General features: G+C 39.4%; 1 protein-coding gene across 1 annotated transcript; it reads right to left on the reverse strand.

Annotated features, from left to right (window-relative positions):
• Window positions 1–461: 461 nt before the first annotated feature.
• Window positions 462–16,891, reverse strand: LOC121737644 (protein TRC8 homolog). The gene is made up of 2 exons (XM_042129303.1): window positions 16,512–16,891; window positions 462–2,523 (listed from the first exon to the last, which is right to left on the reverse strand). Exons 1-2 carry the CDS (start codon window positions 16,747–16,749, stop codon window positions 761–763), a joined length of 2,001 nt encoding a protein of 666 aa, XP_041985237.1. The 5' UTR covers window positions 16,750–16,891; the 3' UTR covers window positions 462–760.
• Window positions 16,892–23,564: the final 6,673 nt, after the last annotated feature.

Genomic DNA, 23,564 nt, shown 5'->3' on the forward strand with positions numbered 1-23,564 from the left:
ATGAGTTTGTATGCTTTATGGCCTTCAAGATAAAGAAGCGAGGTTTACGTGTTTTATTATTTATATCAAATTATAATTTTATGCTTTGTTCAAACCTACGCGACCAGTAGTTGTGTTTTGAATCAAAACACACATTTGACAACTTGACGCAACTTGACGCTCCTGCTTCGCAGTCGCCTGGTTTCGTAGGTTTGAACAAAGCATTATATTATTTATGTGTATCATTTTTATTTACATCGAGAAATATTCTTGGCTCATTGGATTTTTATACAAATACAAGGAAACTGTTGAGACAAATATCAAAATTAGCATTTAAGTTTTGTTATCAACATTAATGCATGTCAAAGTTTATAAACGAGTTTTAATAAACTATTTATATTATCATAATATTTAATTTTACTCAAAATATTTGTATGAATAAAACAACTTTTACTACTAAAATAAGTTTATTTACAGTGAGAAAATCACGTTTTTTTTTGTATTTTTCAATTTACATTGTAATTAGCTGAGCCCTCGTTTTATAATCACTTGAATTGAATTGAAATACCGTTGAATTTGATTCAAATTTGACCACAGAACAGCACAGAACTTATACCGAACTTAAATCTAACCGCGATTTGCGACAAACATAATTTAAACGATAAATCACAGTACTTAAAAATTTAAATACCTCAAAAACAAATAACTTACTATACAAACAAAATAGCCGAACCGTTGACATGGCCTAGTCCACATTTTGAAAGTCTTCTATTTCAGTCAGTCATCTCACACCCTCGTTGAACATTAAATCTGGTTCCTCCTCTAGGAGCAGGTTTTGATTGTTACTATTCTCCTCGTTGCCCGCCTCCGAGTTCTCCTTATTCTCGTTATCTATCCTATATAATATATCGTGACACAGCGGACACCTGTCCTGGACGTAGAGCCATTTCCGGAGGCACACCCCGTGGAAGAAGTGATTGCAGCGCGTTATTTTCGCCGAATGCATCTCCTGGTAGCAGATGGCACACACGTCGTCTAAACGCATGAGTTGGTCGGTGGAAGCCTCTCGGAGGGAGTTGATTTTGTTGACGGCGGTCCGTCTCTTCATGAATACCGACCAGCCCGCTCGGGCCTCGCACCATATATTGAAGTAGGCGTGAATGCACATCATCACTGCCCGAATTGCTCCGCCCGATTCGAATAGCAGAATCCAGGCCCCGTTGAAGAATAGAAAAATACCAAAACAAAATTCTATAGTGTTCCCAAAAGCTCGAATGTAATACACGTAATCGTCTAGTTGCTCCCAAAACGTACTTCTATATGCGTCTATGAGGAACAGGGAGTAAATCATAAGACTCACGATCACTTTTACGATGACTTCGATGCTGAACGCACTGACCGCTAAAAGCCACGTCGATATCGTATGCTGGGACCATAGATACACTAGCAACGATATCGGGAATATAATAAGAAAAGCGCAAACGCCTAGAGCTCGTATGTGTCTGTGCGTACTGGGGTTATGTGAGGCGCTGAGCGACATCAGCATCGGGTTCACTATGTTGTGCAAAAAATGTAGCAAAGCCGTGAAAAGCAAACAGAAATTCCTGCAGAGACGCACAAATCTTTTCTCCGGGTTCAGAGACGTCAGCCCCGTCTGCAGGGCCAATATGTAGAAGAGTATAGCGGACACTGTTCCTATACTCTTGTCCTCCTCCTCGTCCGTTAGGAGTATCCACTGGAAGAAATTACCGATGTAGTGGCAAAAGAACGAGATGACGGACGTCATCCCTAAAACTGCGGTGATGGTCTCGCATCCCGTTACTAGCAACGACTTGGCCATGGACGCCAATGACTGGACAGCTAGTAGAGTGGAGACCTTCAGACCGTCCTCGGTTTCTTCGTCATAACTATCCATTAGTAGTACTATCGCGTGTTCGGCGACTCGCATCACCCAGAATACCCTGAGGACGCAGGGTACGTTCAGCCGCATCCATTCGATTTCCACCAGCGCTGAAAGCCCGTTGTGGCTCACAAATAGTCTCCCGTGTTGATATCCCGCGTATATAATCTGTATAACATCGTAGCTCGAAGCCCATAGAACGTATTTCACAAGCATAAGCGGCAGGAGCACCGAAAACACGGGGGAATGATGCAACAGATTCGGCGGCACGGGCAGCATCGCCAGAATCGAGGGCGCCATGAAACTCAGCGGCAGAACTCTCATTATCAAGGCGTTTCTGGGTCCTAGATAAACATTTCTAAATATACCTGCTAGGCAGAACTGTATCACGTAATTTTGTACCAAAAGTATTCCTGGTCCTTCGATATCGAATAGGTTTTTTCTGTTGAGGTTAAGTATATCCTCTAGTATGCTGGACTGGTGGTGGGGGGAGTCGACGCCCATGGTGAGAGCTTGGATCTGTTTGATGGCTGAGACGTTCGTCCAGTACGAGACGAACACTATCACCAGCGACATGAGGTAGAGGTAAACTATCATTAAGTGCTTCGTGTAGAGGACGAATATGCATAGCGCTGCGACACATCCTGAAATTAAAAGAAAAAAGTATGAGAAAAACTGTAGTGACATTTTTACTGATATTATGCATCAAAATCTGTACGCCAAGCACGTTAAAATTCTAGAAGAGATAAGTCACTAATAAATAATAATATCTAGTTATTCTAGTTGTAGGATGAAAGTAATGCAATCTCAATTAAATAGGTACGCGTTAACAATATACTCAGGAGTTAAATACACCAGCCTTCACTAGGTCAATGTACGAATTTTAACCTGCTTAGGCCCACTTGCGCCAGACTGGATTAACACGCCTAATTCTGAGTTAAATTATACTTCGAATCTAAATTCACATCATGTCTTGCACCACCAAGAGTTAGGAGTTAACCTCGTGTTAATTTTATAATTTTTTAACCCACCGATGTCGGAGGGTTAAATCAACTAACTCTGGGTTAGTAATATCAAAACTGAGATTTTTCGGTTATTACTTATGCAGTTTATTTGTTCAGTAATAGGTACCGGTTTTATTTTGTGTTTAACCATGATAAATGATCAGTGGTTGTTATCTGATGATGATGAAGAAATTATTGAATACATTAGTTCGGACTCGTATTACAGAAGGATTGGATGTAGAACGGACCGATCTGTTTAGGGTCCCGTATTTACTCACAAAGAGACAAAGATTTCAATCGAAGATTTCGCCTTTCTCTTTTTATTAAATAAAATTGAAAATAAATGCAATATACAAATGATCATAAAAAGTAAGTCCCTACCAAAGTTTAATAATAATATCATTGGATTAGTGCGTCTTTAGTGAACTCCTTTATAAATAGGTAGTCTATATAAACATTGGACACAAGTGTTTCTTCCCAATTTTTATCATTTTCCGCCTAATTTATTTGCACAAAATATCACAACACCCACGCACAATGCTACATAGAACCACGTGTCATTTCAAATCTGACATAAGGAGATAGCCTTATTTAAAGTACTGTGGAGCGAGAGAGAGCAGTACACTTAAATTATTCAGCATTCGCTCTATCATATTTGGATGGATGTAAAAAGAATGAATGAACATGACATAAGCCCGGGTTAGTTGACTCTGGGATACATTCTTCTGGTGCAATATGTAGTTTAAGTTAAAAATTAAAAACGTTAACACTGAGTTAGTAAGCCCCGGGTTATTTATTTAACTCAAAGTTTTGGCGCAAGTGGGCCTTAATGCATAAGTCATTCAGTTAAAACTAGCTGTATTTCATTTGCATTAATTACAAGTACAACTCGTTACTATATTTATATTTTTTCATTAGTTAAAGTCAAATACATCAGTCAGCAAACAAAATAATTTACGAGTCACAAAGAAAAACGTTGAAAAAGAGACCTTTCCCCCCCTCCCCCACCGCCGGCTCGTGTCCCTCCCTCGGGGACTTTTAGTATATTCATCTGGACACCTTTAGGAACACCTGTACCAACTTTCAAAACTACATGAATTGTTTGGTCTGGATTCCTTAATTTTCCGAGGCTAAATAGAATGTATGTATTTCCAAGAAATTTGTTAAATGGTGGTACAATCTGCTCTTTGATTGTACGCGAAGAAAACTTAATATATTATTTTATCCGATCAGTGATTTTACAATAAATAATGTCACAATGACTGATAATACAGGGTGTAACAAAACTAAGTGATAATACTTTTGGGTGCACGTATGTGTTCCTTGTAGAGAGTTTAACGTTGTTAGTGGCGGCCGAAAAGGAAGATCTTCCGACCGAGCGAGATAGCATGCTCGGTCAGGCCGAAGCCCACTGACGTCATTTCAGACGTTGTATATTATATCTTGCCGTTCTCCGAAACTTCGATAGCGCGATGCAGGAATGTTAGGCGAATTGTGGGTACCGCCACATCACTCCCCCCCGAAGACCTGTGGTATTCTTCGATGCGCTTGTGTTGTCAGGTGTGGGCCGAAGCTACGCGTGCAATGACCAGGAGAGGGACCCCGTGCTCTGCTTGTTGACCGGTCGTTGTAGCCTATGGCTGCCCCGTTCAAGCCAGAGACGGGTTCGAACGGCGCGGACGCCTAACGCGGCTTATGGTCGAGGCGACCCGGTTATGCTTGATGTCTGCTGACGTGGTGCGGAGGGGCGGGGAGTGTTGATGATGACTGATGTCCAGAAGGATGCGTGTTCTTGTCGGTGGTCACCAATTTAACGTTGTTAGTGGCGGCCGAAAAGGAAGATCTTCCGACCGAGCGAGATAGCATGCTCGGTCAGGCCGAAGCCCACTGACGTCATTTCAGACGTTGTATATTATATCTTGCCGTTCTCCGAAACTTCGATAGCGCGATGCAGGAATGTTAGGCGAATTGTGGGTACCGCCACAAGAGTTCACTGTGAAAATAACAGCGCTGAAAGACCAATTTTTTTTTGTGATTTCTATGGCCAAGCTATCCAGCGTCACTAGTTTTCCCATACAAAATTGTAAAAAAAAAATTTGCTCTCTCAGCGCCGCTACTTTTACAGTGAACTCTATACACGAGACTCATACACACTATAAAGTATTATCACTTAGTTTTGTGACACCTGTAGAGTGTAGATACCATATTGGAAAGATTTTTGTCCTGATTGTAGGTCAAACAAAAACTGGCTCGTTTTAAGTATTTTACACTAGTTCCAGACACTTTCTCTCTCTATATAAGTGCAAATATATATTCGCGACAAACCGGTTTCAGTGCGAGCCTACACCACAATATTAGATGTTTTTAGCCAATCCAAGAAATTAAGCCAGTTGCTTAATTTTTTCAGTACAAGCATAGAACTAGCATAGACGAAAGCGTATTTGTTTGTCTATCTGTCTCTGCTTCTTAAAACCGCTGAAACAAGTTTCAAGAACCTTAGTATGGAGATACTTTGAATCCCGAAAGGGGCATAGAATAGTTTTACCCCCTAAAATGTACAGTTTCCGCCCAAGAGACTACTTTCAGCGCAACAAATCAGCGAGCAATATCCAGTGAAGTATTATGAAGTGTCAGACGCTGTTAGGGATAACAGCCAAGTCAAAGTGACCTTACCAATACCATAAAAACCGTGTGAAATCAATAATCGCTATAACACCACGCAATAAATATACCTCTATTAGTGATTAATAATACTACTGCTGAATATAAACTCTTGATATTGCGCTTTGGTGGTGGAAAATTGGGAATGAATAGCCATGAAGCACGATTTTTTTAGTACTAATAGTGCCTCAAGCCCCAAGCGGTCACCGGCGACCGCGATAACAAATGAATAGCATTGTGTCTGGTTTCCCACGATCGAGGTATTCAATGGAGTGCGATTGAGTAAATAACAAAGTCAAACGTAATTGATTTTCCATTATAATCAAGCAACTGCTAACTGTCTCACATATCCATTGATTTTTCTGATAATTTTCTCGGCCTTGGCCATATCTAACGTAAGAATCGCTTATTATTTCTTTTTCCAAAAAAAGTTTGTGGTAGGGCAAACAGAGCGCAACAAAGTCAAAAAGTCGGCTAGACGTCTTCAATGTCTACGCAGTAGGATTGAGGCTTTAGCCAAACCGAGCAAAGAATCCTGCTCGCTTGCTAGATCTTTCCCTGGTTCCTGCACAATACCAAACATATTCCTAGAATCAAAAGTAAAAGTTAAGTAGATCAAACAGGAAGCAGCAAGGACATATACGTGGGAGAGCCATGCTTCGGCACGAATGGGCCGGCTCGACCGGAGAAATACCACGTTCTCACAGAAAACCGGCGTGAAACAGCGCTTGCGCTGTGTTTCGTCGAGTAAGTGAGTTTACCGAAGGCCCAATACCCTACCCTATTCCCTTCCCTACCCTCCCTAATTCCCTTCCCTTCCCTTTCCTAACCTCCCATATTACCCTATTGCCTCTTAAAAGGCCGGCAACGCACCTGCAGCTCTTCTGATGCTGCGAGTGTCCATGGGCGACGGAAGTTGCTTTCCATCAGGTGACCCGTTTGCTCGTTTGCCCCCTTATTTCATAAAAAAAACACGCAAAAAATATTTCTTTAGACTTTGTTTCATCCTAAAATTGGGTTTCTCAATGCCCAATAAGGGGACCAAAAAATTCAACCAATAAAAACTACTTCCTTGTAATCAGGAACTTTCTAGAACTATCTTCTGAAGTCAAAGGCCTGTGTTAAGGTAAGCGAAACCGGCGCAGTGAACGGATGAGCGTATTTTATACTGACGATTAGGTTTAGCAGGATATGATCTGTTGTTAATTTCGCATTTACGCCTCCGCGCCGTTAGATTAGTTAAGACATTATAACGATTTTATTTTGAAGGCAATACATGGGAGAGCCATGCTTCGGCACGAATGGGCCGGCTCGACCGCATAAATACCACGTTCTCACAGAAAACCGGCGTGAAAAAACACTTGCGCTGTGTTTCGCCGAGTGAGTGAGTTTACCGGAGGCCCAATCCCCTAACCCCTACCCTATTCCCTTCCCTACCCTCAACTATTCCCTTCCCTTACCTACCCTCCCATATTACCCTATGCCCTCTTAAAAGGCCGGCAACGCACTTGCAGCTCTTCTGATGCTGCGAGTGTCCATGGGCGACGGAAGTTGCTTTCCATCAGGTGACCCGTTTGCTCGTTTGCCCCCTTATTTCATAAAAAAAAATATACAGTTGTGAGACTGTTGAGAATATGGTTAAAAGAAAAATGCTGTGGGATAGTCAAGACTGGACCTTCTTAATACCGAGGTTTAACAGACAATGCATGTTAACAAACGACTGCATTGTATTTATAACGAGGTAACCGGAAGAATAATAGAGATGGGGTTCGAAGGACCAAAAATACAACACTTCCCATTAACAGACTAGTAGACTCTGAATGAGAATGATGTAAGGTTTTGATAGGCTAAAAATGTTTGCTCTCCTGGCAGAACCTAGTTCCTCCCACACACGTGGTGATATTTCACAACAAATAGGTCAGTTCCGAAATCCGATGAGATTAATATATTATAACAGTTTAATGGCCAAGAAACCGTTGGCTCTACTGGAACTGGTCTAACTGGAATTGTCATATGTTTACCGGACGTCCTTCAGGTAGATGAAGATGGTTTGTGTTTTTGTTTTGATGGTGGTAGTCGAAAACATTGGTGTCCAATACTGTTATTATAAAGCTGATGAGTTTGTTTGAACGTTCTAATCTTATTAAAACTACGGGGCATATTTTAATGTAATTTGGCACAGACATTGAGACCACGGGAAAGGTTTTTTTTGCGGGAATATAATTATACGGTTCCTGCACTTTTCCTTTTCCAGCCGAGCGGAAAAAATGAGAATAAATTTTCTTAAGAGAAACTTGCTTGTGGGCCGATGATAATTAAAATAATGACAATGTTCTATAGCCTAACAATTTGTATCAGGTAATTTCTGAAATCATTGACTATTTACGATGATAATGATGATAACTGTGACGTCACGTGGCCTCAATTGGCACGAGTTTGTTCCGGACAGAAGCTAATGTGGGATGCAAATTTAATGAAATTCGTGACCTACTTATGTCATATTTCCGGTTGAGCCGTCTCCTGCGATTTGAGTCGAAAACTATTTTATATACGAAAAATAAAATCCCCTTGGGTACGGACTACGGTACCCTGAAAATGTTTATAGTAACCGTTTACCCTGTGATTGGTGATACCCCGTTTGTGAGGTCTTTTGACAGGAGTTTATTTATTTACTTTAGCGCTTTTGTTTGTCTGTCTGTATTCAAAAGCGTTAACCCATCAACTTCCTGGATTAGACTGAAGTATGTCTCGAGTCACGACTATCAAATGTAAGCCTTTTTTAAAAGCTTTTATTTAACTTGCTCTGTATGTATGTAAGTATGTATGTTCGGGTGAAATCTTGGAACTCAATTTTGAAGTAGATATATTTAACCGGTCGAGCTGAAATTTTGCAGGCACGTTTAGTTTGGATGACAATACATGAGATTGTATGTGACATCACTCTAAATCTAATATGGCCGACTATCCAAGATGGCGAAATAGTTATTTTCTATGCAGTTCTACAATATGGATATTAAATGAAAGGGCTTTTTGAGAGTAACTCGAAAACGAATGTAATGTCATACTACATCCAACATGGCAGCTCATCCAAGATAGAGGTATAGTTATTTTTAATGCACTTCTGCAATATGGGTATCAAATGAAAGGGCTCATTGAAATTAACTTGTAAACGAATGTAATGTCATTCTACATCCAATATGGCGTCTCATTCAAGGTAGGGGGATATAGTTATTTTTAATGCACTTCTGCAATATGGGTATCAAATGAAAGGGCTCATTGAGATTAACTTGTAAACGAATGTAATGTCATTCTACATCCAATATGGCCTCTTATTCAAGGTAGGGGGATAGAGTTATTTTTAATGCACTTCTGCAATATGGGTATCAAATGAAAGGGCTCATTGAGATTAACTTGTAAACGAATGTAATGTCATTCTACATCCAATATGGCGTCTCATTCAAGGTAGGGGGATATAGTTATTTTTAATGCACTTCTGCAATATGGGTATCAAATGAAAGGGCTCATTGAGATTAACTTGTAAACGAATGTAATGTCATTCTACATCCAATATGGCGTCTCATTCAAGGTAGGGGGATATAGTTATTTTTAATGCACTTCTGCAACATGGGTATCAAATGAAAGGGCTCATTGAGAGTAACTCGGAAACGAATGTAATGTCATTCTACATCCAATATGGCGGCTCATCTAAGATAGGGGAATATAGTTATTTTTAAAGCACTTCTGCAATATGGGTATCAAACAAAAAGTTCATTAAGAGTAAATTGAAAAGTCGTGTCCTGCCGTGGCGTGACGTATCGTGTCGTGTAGTGTCATGACGTGTCGTGTCGTGTCATGTCGTGTCGTGTCGTGTCCTGCCGTGCCGTGTCGTGTCGTGTCGTGCCGTGCCGTGCCGTGCCTTGCCGTGCCGTGCCGTGCCGTGCCGTGCCGTGCCGTACCGTGCCGTGCCGTACCGTGCCGTGCCGTGTCGTGTCGTGTCGTGTCGTGTCAGGCATTAGAAAATGCCTGGTTGAATCCGGTCATTTTTGTTAAGTGATATTTAATTTTTTAGTCGTAAAATTAAGTACGATTTCTTATAGACTTAAATTAAGTCAATCAGATTTTAACAAATTCTTGAAACAAAACAAAATACAATCAAGCAGACATAAGAAATCTAGTCAGAGAGATAATAATCTAGTCAGAGATATAACTAAAAAACAAAAAATAAATTATAAGCAAAAAACTTTTTGAAAAAAAGCTTTTATTTAAATGCTTAAAAAGAAGAAAATAAATTTCCCCTTAAAAATTCTATTAAGTTGTAACCTCAATATATTATACAATTATAATAAAAGCTTGTCGCGAGACTTAACAATCTGTCAATATTTAATTACTTTAATAAAATAAAAAATATAATATCAGTTTACTCAGTTATTAACAAATCACGCGACAAGCTTTTATTATCATGCAAATTGTATAATATATTGAGGTTACAACTTAATAGTTAGAATTTTTAAGGGGAAATTTATTTTCTTCTTTTTAAAGTAAGCATTTAAATAAAAGCTTTTTTTCATAAAGTTTGTTGCTTATTATTTATTTACCAGTTGCAATCCCAATTCCCAACGCATAATTAAATAGGATCCTAATACGGAATATGATTATATGATGCAAAGGTGCAGAAGGCACTTAAGCACATGCAGTAAATAGTCCGACCAAAATCCGACATGTTGCACACGTCATATTAGAATATTGACAAAAAACGTTGGTAAACGTCGAACAAAACTGTTTACTGATATGACTATTTGGAGTCAATACTTCCATTATTCGCCCATCAATGCGATAGACGATAAGCCTCACCGTCAATAACGATCCCATACATTAGTTACCTAACAATGAAAGTTGCCAAAACGCAATGCAGATTTACACATGACGACAAATGTCTCATAAGTGGAAACCTGCCAATTACATTCTTTGTGGTTATGGCAAGTTTTTCTTTTTTACTTTAGGTTTTTCGTGGTCTAAGAGCCGCTGGGAGGTCGACCTTCAAAGATCTGATAACCAGATGAGACATATTTTTTTATCAAATATAATTTATAAACAAATATGCCTATAATTACTTGCCTATCTAAAAGTGCTCATGGCTCTATTTAATTAAATTAACTTTAATGGATTTTTTTCATCATTTTCATTCTTTTGATAATCAAATGAATTTTATATCACTGTTAGTTTTTAACACACAGAATATGCCTCAGTAGGCTTGCCTACTCATTTTACCTGTTCACACCTGGCAAGCCGATGTGAAAAGGTAAGTCAATATAGTATAATATATCAAATTTTATATTATTTTATTACAAAATCAGTCATATTATAGACTTGACTGCAAAAATTATACTTAAAGTACTGTTGCCTAGCTAAAAACTAAAAAAAAAAAATAGCCATAAGCACTTTTAGATAGGCAAGTAATTATAGGCATATTTGTTTATAAATTATATTTGATAAAAAATATGTCTCATCTGGTTATCAGATCGGTGAAGGTCGACCTCCCACGGTCTCCTCTACTATCAGGGAAACTAAAAGTTTGTGCATTTCTGACAATAGGATAGGATATAAATATTACTGCAATGTTTTCACGGTAGACTGCAGCACAAGAAAAGACAGTAAACAGAAAGTTTTGTTCGACGTTAGACAACGTTTAACCGTCAATATTCTTAGAGTAGGCTCTACGAATAATAAAAACTAAGGAATCGTAACTCCCATACTATTACCGTTTTAAATTTGGTTCCTTTTGATCTGTCATGTAATGTCAGCCTAGTACCGCTCAAGGTCACCTAAATATTGCAAATGTATTGAAAAGTGTACCTAAGGTACACTTTTTTGACTCTGTTTTTGACAAGTATTGTGGAGCATATTTTTTGACGGAGTTACTTTTCCTTAGTTTTTATTATTCGTAGAGTGGGCTGTCTGATTTTAGTCGGATTATTTACTGTGTGAGTGTGTGTGTATTTCCTATTCTGTATAAAAGCATCAAAAACGTCAAAAATATGATAAATTAGCTTGCAGTTTTATAAAAAAAACTAGCTGTTGCCCGCGGCTTCGTCCGCGTGGACTTCAGTTTATAGCGCGCGATGTCAACAAAATTGGTGTCAAAAGCTTTTATAAAAAAACCCTGGTACCCCTTAAATCAATACAGCTGTGCAGTGTGCACACAATAAGTACTTCATTTTTATATTAAACTTTATATATTACTAGCTGTTGCCCGCGACTTCGTCCGCGTGGACTTCAGTTTATAGCGCGCGATGTCAACAAAATTGGTGTCAAAAGCTTTTATAAAAAAACCCTGGTACCCCTTAAATCAATACAGCTGTGCAGTGTGCACACAATAAGTATTTCATTTTTTTATATTAAACTTTATATTTTATGCCAAATTTTAAAGCTTATTTAGCCCTCCAATTACACAACTTTACCCATAAACTATTTATCATTGATAGATTTAAGGTTACGTCACTGCACAGATAAAGTACTGAGTTATTTAATACCGTAGAATAGATATAACAATCGAAAAAAATCGAAACTTAAAAAGATGATACCACGTCTTATAGAAAGACTTTTGAGCAAGCGTCAGCGCGATGTAGAAGACGCACGGCGCCATCTATTATGAATTGTTGGAACTAACTTAATTTGAACAAATTTACGCATTTTCACCCCCTTACAACCCTTTTTTCCAGTAAAAAAGTAGCCTATGTCCTTTCTCAGGCTTTAGACTATCTGTATACAAAATTTCATTACAATCGGTTCGGAAGTTTTGGCGTTTGGCGTGAAAGCGAGACTGACAGACAGACAGACAGACAGAGATACTTTTGGCGTTTGGCGTGAAAGCGAGACTGACAGACAGACAGACAGACAGACAGACAGACAGAGATACTTTCGCATTTATAATATTAGTATAGATTATGTGCACACTGCATAGCTGTTTTTGGGTATTTTGATTAATTAAGGGCCGCGCTACACCGGAAGCACTTACCAGGGTTTTAAAAAGTTTTTAAATTTGACACAAATTTTGTTGACACCGCGCGCTATAAACTAAAGTCCACGCGGTCGAAGTCGCGGGCAACAGCTAGTATTATACATAAAATATGTTTAAGATTTTTGAAATTTTATTTTAATACACATCCAAGACCCAGGAACATTGAAAACTTTTTGTTCCGCCTGCGGGACTCGAACCCAGGACCCCCGGGATGAGCGCTGGCCACGCGCAATGCGAATTCATTTTCATCGATATTTTCATGGAAATAAGATATTTTCCCACACCAAAATGTAGCCTATGTCCTTTCTCAGACTCTAGAATAACTGTATACAAAATTTCATTGCAATCGGTTCAGTAGTTTTGGCGTGAAAGCAAGACAGACAGACAGACAGACAGACAGACAGACAGACAGACAGACAGACAGACAGACAGACAGAGATACTTTCGCATTTATAATATTAGTATGGATAGTATGGATAGTATGGATTAGAAATGCAGTAGGAGTTCTGCATAAGATAAGATAGATTGATTATTATTATACCAAGTGATAATATTATTAAACATAATATTCTAACGTATTAAAAACTATAAACAAAAACATACTAACTAATAAGTATGATTAGTTCTATGTTACAATAAAGTAAAAAATAAAACGCCATCTGTTGAATCGTATTAGAACTAAAATGTTCATTCCATCGATATATTTCTGGATTTTTTATAATATTACACATAAAATATGTTTAAGAGTTTTGAAATTTTATTTTAATACACATCCAAGACCCAGGAACATTGAAAACTTTTTGTTCCGCCTGCGGGACTCGAACCCAGGACCCCCGGGATGAGCGCTGGCCACGCGCAATGCGAATTCATTTTCATCGAAATTTTCATGGAAATAAGATATTTTCCCACATCAAAATGTAGCCTATGTCCTTTCTCAGACTCTAGAATAACTGTATACAAAATTTCATTGCAATCGGTTCAGTAGTTTTGGCGTGAAAGCAAGACAGACAGACAGACGACAGACAGACAGACAGACAGACAGACAGAGATACTTTCGCATTTATAATATTAGTATGGATGCCAAATTTCAAAGCTTATTAAGCCCCCCAATTACACAACTTTACCCATAAACTATTTATCATTTATAGGTTTAGCCCCAATTTCATCAACGTCTGTTAGTGTTAACAGCTTGTTAAAATGTCCTGTCTTCTCTTTCATTCATATGAAAAACGAAACAGCTAACGTGATACTAATTCGAGCATTAACTTTAACAGTCGTTGGTGAAATTTGGTCTTAAGGTTACGTCACTGCCTGCACAGATAAAGTACTGAGATATTTAATACCGTAGAATAGATATAACAATCGAAAAAAATCGAGACTTAAATGTAAGATGATACCACCTCTTATAGAAAGACTTTTGAGCAAGCGTCAGCGCGATGTAGAAGACGCACGGCGCCATCTATTATGAATTTTTTGAACAAATTTACGATCCTTACAACCCTTTTTTCCAGTAAAAAAGTAGCCAAAGTCCTTTCTCAGGCTTTAGACAATCTGTATACAAAATTTCATTACAATCGGTTCGGTAGTTTTGGCGTTTGGCGTGAAAGCGAGACTGACAGACAGACAGAGATACTTTCGCATTTATAATATTAGTATAGATTATGTGCACACTGCACAGCTGTTTTTGGGTATTTTGATTAATTAAGGGCCGCGCTACACCGGAATGGCAGCGGCGAGGCGAGCACTTTCAGCGCTGCCATTCCGGTGTAGCGCGGCCCTAAGAGGGGTACCACTTACCAGGGTTTTAAAAAGTTTTTAAATTTGACACAAATTTTGTTGACACCGCGCGCTATAAACTAAAGTCCACGCGGACGAAGTCGCGGGCAACAGCTAGTTATGAATAAAAACAATAATATATAACAAAGTAGGTATGATTAGTTCTGTTACAATAATGAAGTAAAAAATAAAACACCATCTGTTTTCATATATTAGAATTAAAATGTTGATTGCATTGATATATTTTCTGGATGGAATATAGGCCAACACGGTACACTCGAACTCCTTAGAAAAGCAGTAGGAGGTCTATAAGATAAGATAGATTGATTATTATTATACCAAGTGATAATATTATTAAACATAATATTCTAACGTATTAAAAACTATAAATAAAAACATAATAACTAATAAGTATGATTAGTTCTATGTTACAATGAAGTAAAAACTAAAACGCCATCTGTTGAATCGTATTAGAACTAAAATGTTCATTGCATCAATATATTTCTGGATTTTTTATAATATTATACATAAAATATATTTAAGATTTTTGAAATATTATTTTAATACACATCCAAGACCCAGGAACATTGAAAACTTTTTGTTCCGCCTGCGGGACTCGAACCCAGGACCCCCGGGATGAGCGCGCCACACGCAATGTAAATTAATTTTAAATTAAATTTAAATAAGAAATCAGACACATAAAAACTATTTAAACATATTAGAGCCTACTAAGCCACTGCTATCATAGACTTATCTTTAAAAAATATTATCTCCGTCTATAATCATTTTACGTTATGCATGTCATGTTCTCAAACTTAAAAGGCGTGTAAGTGTTATTGATAAGAAGGCATCCATTTTAGGATTAAAACAATAGGCTGAATAATGACCAGTAAAATGGTGATTTGTGCACTCCATTTTATTTTAATCTAATTGTAAACAATAAGTTTTAAAATGACCAAATAAATGTGCCACTGTTTATTTTTATTGCTTGGTTATTATGAGATATTTAAAATTAGTAGAATAATAGCCTAAGCAAAAGCCTTGTTTACATTAGGTCAAAGAAAATAGATCCTGGATTATTTCATAGTGGAGTTTTACAAGAGTGCTTCTCAAATTTTGGCATGAAGCTCCCATTACAAGCAAAATAACATTGAATAATCTGTAAGATATTATATTTTGTGTTGGTTTGTCTTTAATTTACAAAAAAATATAATATATATATAAAGTTTTAATAATATAATAGACACTAGGTTTGTTTTTTATCATGTACTACTCAAATTTTTTTAGTTTATCTTTGTAAATGTAATGTGTTTTTTTAATAAAAAACTAACAAAAACTGTACATTTGCCTTATTAGTTATTACCCATTATGGTGTTGAACTTTTTAAACTTATACATTTAATAACAATATAAATGTAGACCAATAAGAAATAACCTTACAATTTATCAAAGAATCTAAAATCTTAACTGTCCTACATGCCTAGGGCTGCCATCCCTCCGGATTTCACCAGATTTGTCCTAGTTTGAAGTGGGTCCGGGGAGCATCCGGCCGGGTTTTTGAAAAGTGTCCAGGCAAAATCCGGATAAAAAAATTTAGAGAAATTTAACTTTACTCATGACACATGAAGCAATAAACGGAAGATAAAAATTCGCTAAACATGCACTTTTCTTGCATGGAGTTGAGTTAATCAGATTTTTACAAATTATTGTTGGAAAAGCAACAATTGGTAAGACATAATCGTAAATTCTGTTTAAGAAGTGTATGGGGAAATGAGCATATTTCGGCCAAATGTCTGAGAATTTTGCCGTGCCTGACCAGCGACAGCAATTCAGGCGATGGCAACCCTATACATGCTGCCTACCTCCCCTTTCAAGATGCCTTGATAAATCCTTAATGAAAACAACATAATATTGTCACCTCTATTTTTGCTGGAGAAAAATGTATGTGTAAGATTTTATCAACTCAATTTTGTTTTGAGTTTGGCTCTGACTACTATCAAGTTGTTAAACAAATGTGATTGGTTTAAGTTTAGAAGGCAATTCAAGGCAACTATTGCCTAACAGTAAATGTTACTATACCTACCAAATGTTTAAGCAATGTTTATTCAGTTAATATATTGTTTGTTCAGTTTTATGGGGACGTGTGATAGAAATAAAAATGGTGGGATACATACCTAAACAGCAGGAGAAGAATTTAAGCAGCGTGAGAAAGAACGCGTTGTAGAAATGCGAGTCGTAATAATTTTCTGGGTCCGCCACGTCCACGTCGATGGTTATGTTTGAAAATGGAACATCGTCTCCCGTCGACACGGGCAATCCCAGACTGATCTTGAGCAGCTCATCCAGTACAAACAACGGGGGAACACGAAGTAACACCTCCACCAGTGCCAGCACTTTCGATCTCAGCGACATGATTCATTTATGCGAATTTGTTTGCAATCACAGTACTGACATTTAACAGTATTTTTTGTGGTTTTCTTGTATTTATATTCACAAAAATGGTAATAGAAAATATGACTGAAATTTTTCGACAATAAAATTTGACATTTGGTTTTGATGTTGCCCAATTGATTTTTTCAGGCCATTGGTGTTGCGGTTCGAAAAAATACTATTGACACGTACATGACGTGTCTCGTTATAAATTCAGAAATCTAAAATTGTTATTAAAAAAATATTAAAATTTATAATAGATAGCGATCTTAATAAGTTAAAATGATTTTTATTCCACTATTTATCAATATTACAACATTCCGTAGTACCTGGTAGTACCTAATGCTACTGACAGATGGAGTAAGCGGTATGAAAATTTTCTATAATCTATTAAATTCAGCGCGCGTGGTTCAGCGCCGCGCCGATGGGATTAAATTCTTGCAGGCGCTCAAAAAGATAATTAAATAATTTATCTAATTGTCAGAGCTTTGTATTCCATTTCCAGGGTCCACGGTGATAGTATTACTAGCTATTTGACCGAGCTTTGCTCGGTATTCGATAAAACACGAATAAAATGTCATTTTCTAAAAATGATTCCTAGCTAGGCTAGATCGATTTATCGCCCCCGAAACTCCGTATAAACTAAATTTAATGAAAATCGTTGGAGCAAAAAAGGCCAAAAAACCAGGTTTGTTGTATGGGAGCCACAAGAAACGTGATTTTTTGGCCTTTTTTGCTCGATATCAATAATGGCAACAAGTAGGCACTTGATATTTTCACAAAGGCCTAAATATATGTCTACTTCAATATTTAAGAATAATATTAAAATACCTAAAATAAAAAATTAAGGGGGGGGGGGGGGGCTCGTGGGGGGCCCCCATACAAAGAGCGGGCGGGGCGAGTGCACCCCGGAACACGCTTTTGGTAGATCAATGATCTTTTTTTTTTTATTAAACAAGGGGGCAAACGAGCCAACGGCTCACCTGATGGTAAGCAACTACCGTCGCCCATGGACACTCACAACATCAGAAGAGCTGCAGGTGCGTTGCCGGCCTTTTAAGAGGGAATACGCTCTTTTCTTGAAGGTTTGCAGGTCGTATCGGTCCGGAAATACTGCTGGTGACAGTTCATTCCAGAGTTTTACAGTGCGCGGCAGAAAGTTACGCGAAAAACGCACTGTGGAAGACTGCCACTCATCAAGGTGATGAGGATGGTATGTTTTTCGCGTGGGACGATAGCGAAAAGTTGCACGTGGTATGATTCCGAACAATTCCTCAGAGGCCAGAGCACTCCCCGTGATACAACCGATAGAGGATGCAGAGTGAAGCTACATCTCGGCGTAATTCCAGGGGGTCCAAGCTGTTTGAAACACTATGGCAGTCAACAATTCGAGCAGCCCTTCGTTGGATACGATCCAGAGGGAGCAGTTGGTATTTTGGCGCCCCTGCCCAGAGATGAGAACAATATTCCATATGAGGCCGAACCTGCGCCTTGTAGAGTTATAGGCGTTGGTCCGGACTGAAGTACTGTCTCGCTCTGTTAAGAACACCAAGCTTCTTCGAGGCTAATTTGGCCTTACCCTCAAGATGATATCGGAACTGGACTTCGCTCGATATGTTGACGCCAAGTATCTCAATGCTAGGGGAGATGGTTAAAGATGTGCCCTCGAAACAAGGATAAACCACCATTGGTGACTTTTTAGTGGTGAACGCGCAGACTTGTGTCTTGGTGGGGTTGAATTGGACTAAGTTACGTCTACCCCATTCAGAGACCTTCTCCAATGAATTCTCCACCTTAGACACAAGTTCGTTTCGACTCTCAGTGATATTTTGCCAAGAAATATTAGGGGAGTCGGTATATACAGCATCACCTGTACTATCATCCGCATAGCAATGAATGCCGTTGGTTTGTAACATGTCATTGATATGCAGTATGAATAGAGTAGGCGATAGCACACATCCCTGAGGGACACCAGCATTAACAGACTGAGTTTCCGAGCATTCGCCGTCAACTACGACCTTTATGCTTCTGTCTGCTAAGAAACTAGTGACCCACTTACATAATTTCTCGGGCAGCCCGTATGATGGAAGCTTTGATAGCAGCGCTTTATGCCAAACCCGATCAAAGGCCTTCGCAATGTTCAAACTAACAGCCAATGCCTCTCCCTTCGACTCAATTGCCTGAGCCCAACGATGAGTCAGGTATGCCAAGAGAACACCAGCCGAGCGATCCCTACGGAACCCGTATTGTTTGTCGCTTAGCAATCCCTGGCCGTCCAAGTATCGAAGAAGCTGGCTATTGATAATGGATTCCATTATCTTCGAGAAGAGAGAGGTTATAGCGATTGGTCTGTAGTTGGAAGGATTTGAGCGGTCACCTTTTTTGGGCATCGGGTGCACCAAGGCTGTCTTCCAGGAAGCCGGGACGATGCCAGTGGAATAGGAGAGCCGAAAAAGACGCGTCAAGACCGGATCCAACTCTGGAGCACACTTTTTCAACACAATAGGCGGGATTCCGTCAGGCCCACTCGACTTTAGGATATCAAGGGAACAGAGGGCTTTTCGCACTGAGCGCTGATGAAACCGAATATCCAACATGATGCTCGTGCATCGCGGTATGGTCGGCGGTTTCTGCCCCCCGTCATCCAGAGTCGAGTTTGACGCAAAGAGCTTGCCCAGAAGATCGGCTTTGTCCTTTGCGTCCTGGGCCAACGATCCATTTCCTACGTGTAGGGATGGTAGGGTTGGCTTGCAGAAATTTCCTACAATAGCTTTGGCCAGAGACCAGAATGCACGGGTTTCCGAGGGGAGGCACTCAAGTCTCTTGCCAATTCTATTGACGTGCTGTTGCTTTGCCCGAGTAATCTCTTTCTTATTAACCTAGAGGCAAGGTTGTACTCCTTTTTATATGTGCTGGTATTTAAATCCCGAGCAGACACTGCGTTGGCCCAGGATTGGTAAGCCTCCTGCTTCCGGCGAGAAGCTTTTTTGGGGGATGAACCAAACCAGGGACGAAATCTGCCGCCAGTTGGCACTACAGAGGTCGGAATGAAAAGTTCCATCCCCACATCGGCAACAGAGTTGGCAGTGTTGTCGGGATCATCCGGCGAGAAGCACACGTGCCCCCAAGGATAGGATGCAAAAAACGACCGCATCCCATCCCAGTCTGCTGACTTGTAGTACCACACACGACGGTATTTAACAGCGCACTGTCTTAACACCGTCGTAAGTGGCACAGAACTCCTATCAAGGCAATGATCCGATGAACCAAGTGGTGCGGTTACGGATATTTGGTAGCCGTCAGGATTTGAAGTCAGTAGGAGGTCCAACAAGGAAGGATTCTGACCATCCACATCTGGGATTCGCGTAGGCGTAGTAACCAGTAGTGTCAAGTCGTTCGCAAGGGCAAAGTTGCAGACAGATCTCCCCGCATGATCAGTTTTACTGGAATTGAGCCAGTCGGCGTGGTGGGCATTAAAGTCGCCAAGTATTATGATCTCTGCGGATGGGATCTGCTGCTGCACAAAATCTGAAGCAGCTTGCAGGTGCTCCAAGAGTCGGTCCGTCTCGGGATCACCACTATGGGACCTATATAGGCACGCATAGACGCGAGGGTGGTCGTCGCAATCTATGCGGAGCCATAAGTTTGATAGGTCCATGACCTCAAGATTGCTGAGGCGGCGAGAGCTGATATCATCTCTGATATACACACACACTCCAGCTTTGGGTAGAGAGGAGTGCTCGAGGTAATACCCTGGGTGGGAAAGGTATGATGTGTCACTCGGAGATGATATCTGCGTCTCGGTTAAAAAGAGCAAAGCCGGCTTTGCCGTCTCAAGGTGGTAATGGACGGCATTAAGGTTGGAGTGTAATCCCCTGATATTACAAAAGTCCATGTTTAATATCGAGGGGGGTGCCTTTGTGTGTTTGCTCTTGCCCCGAGCAGATTGGAGCGCAGTTTTGCCCTCCCCAGAATACGAGGGGCAGCCTGGACGTCCACGTTCAGTTCCAGGCGTTCCTGAGCATGGAGGTCCAGAGAGGGATTCTCCAACGCAGTTGGTACCCTCCTGGGGTAACAAATTGTTTTTCAACTGCGGCATTTCCAGGGGGGTAGGGGATTGGGCCTCCGGTAAACTCACTCACTCGGCGAAACACAGCGCAAGCGCTGTTTCACGCCGGTTTTCTGTGAGGCCGTGGTATTTCTCCAGTCGAGCCGGCCCATTCGTGCCGAAGCATGGCTCTCCCACGGACAAAGACAAGTTCCTAATTCCTATTGGTAGATTAAATTAAGATTCTGACCAACAGTCATCCATCGCCATATCGACTATCGTCAATATTACTTTACCATCAGTTAATCATGACAGCACGTAGGTTGTTAGTATAAAGTGTATAAGTAAGTACAATTGTTTACAGGGCGATCTTAAAGTTTTGTGCGTCATTTTAAATTACTTACCTAATTAAGAGGAGTCCATACCGCCCTTTTTTTCCATACAAACGTTGTCCCCTGTTTCCTCCCTGGATAATGCTAGTAGAGTTATAATTTTTTCCTGAATATTTACGGCTTCTAATACAATGTCACTTTGTTTTCTTTTTTTTCATAACTTACCTAATTATTAAATAAGATATGAACGCTCAAAAACCCAAAAAAATGGCCAGATTTTCCGCTGTGTTCAAACATCCAGAAAACAGATTTGGCAAGATTATACAAAAAAAAAAACATAGAAACACAGCTCAAGCCTTTCTTTAATCTTTAATGAAAAAATTACTTAAATCGGTTAAGTTTTGGAGAAGGAATTAGGGGACAACGAATCGTTGATTTTCTGTAGTCGTCTCTATATAGATATTACACGTACTTTTTTTTTCATTTCTCTAGCCCCTGGTGTATCCTCTTAAAGACTGGATTTACAGGCGGCGCGGCGATGTGAATGCGCGGTTTGGCTGCTACATCTCGAGATTAAAATAGTTATGTATGAAGCAAATATAATATGTCATTTACATCCTACTTCCTACTAATATTATAAACGAGAAAGTTTGTTTGGATGTACGGATGTATGGATGTTGGTTACTCTTTCACGCGAAAACTACCGAACGAATTATAATGAAACTTCACAATAATATAGCTTATACATCAGAATAACACATTAGCTATAATTTTAACCGACTTTCAAAATGGGGTAGGTGTTATGTTCGTTTTTTATGTTCAACGATTACTCCGCCGTTTGTAAACCGACGATGTTCAAAATTTACAAGTTTGGGAGTTTCGGCGTTGTTTTAAGAACGGAAAGCATATTATGCTGTACTATGCAAATTACATTCATCATCATCATCATCACTACCATATTATTATACCATGCATCGTCCCATGATTACGAGCCTATTATGACCCTGTTATTGGTACTTTTCATAGTCTTTTAGATCGAGGCTCGAGTTTGTCAAACGATACATTAAAAAAATCTAAGTATACTTACTTAATATTATAAACCTGAAGAGTATGTTTGCTTGAACGCGCAAATCTCAGGAACTACGGGTCCGATTTAAAAAAATATTTAAGGGTTAGATACAGGGTTGCCAACTTTTCCAGCCGCCATAACCGGACAACAAATTTATAGGCAAAAAACAAAACAAACTTTTTGAACCCACCTAACTTAAGAACAGTTTGTTCATCTAGTCACAAAAATAGTTAAATAGCCCCCCTCGCGGCCTGCATGCTGTCTATAACTACCTGCGCCGCGCCGCATCGCCGGCGAATTAGCAATGTCGCGGTAGCATTTTTTATGTGACCGGACAAATTGCATCCGGTGACCTGACCCCAACAATTTCTTCTAAAACCCAACAGTCCGGTCGAAAACCGGACGGTTGGGAGCCCTTGTAAGATAGCTCATTTATCGAGTAAGGCTATAGGCTATATACTTATTATCACGATAAGACTATAAGGACTAATACCACCGAAGAAGCTCAGGAAAATGTGAGAAAAATGGGAGAAATATTAGAAAGGGTTTATCTCACGAACTACTGGAGCAATTTTTATGGCAATATTTGGCACAGATATAGAGTAGACCACGTGAAGAGAGTAGGGACATACGCTATTTTTATGAAAAATGTATGGTTTCCGTAAAATTCTTAATTTACTTGTTTGTAGCCACCAAACCACCACATAAAATAATTCCAGCCTACAGCCATAGCTGGGCACCGTTAATCAAATATTTAACTTCGTTAATCGTTAATCGGATAAAGAAAAAGTTAGCTTAAACGTTAAAGCGTTGCATTTTGGACGAATTAACGCAAGTTAACGTTAATCGTTAATCCGTTAATATGTGCAATATGGCCTTGTTATGAATTATATCATTGCTTTAGTGTACATACAAAACCTGTTGGTTTAGGTTCTGGAAGTTGACAGGTTAGGGACAAAACAAAATACTTTTATAATTATTGTATTCTACCTAACTAAATTACACTGCACTCTTCTTTGTCAACATGCAAATGATTTATGATAACAATAAACAAATAACTATTCACTCTATAAGCACCGCCACTGAGTAATAAAATGATAAAACGAAACAAATCTCTTCTCACTCGCGCGCGCCTTAAAATGTATCTAGTATTGTCTTTGTTTCACTCGCTGTTGCCCGCCCGCCCGGCACTTGTCGTTTCAATTTTCATACTGTCTGAACCTATTTTCGCGCCGCGCCGCAGTGCCGTGCGGTAAATAGCAGGCATTGGATTAACGATTAACGGACTTCTGCATATTAACGGAAGTTAACGAGTCCATTAATATTTTGAAAAGTTAACTTAAAAGTT

Source organism: Aricia agestis, chromosome 21 (assembly GCF_905147365.1).
Source record: "Aricia agestis chromosome 21, ilAriAges1.1, whole genome shotgun sequence".
In the NCBI taxonomy this organism is placed as follows: domain Eukaryota; kingdom Metazoa; phylum Arthropoda; class Insecta; order Lepidoptera; family Lycaenidae; genus Aricia; species Aricia agestis.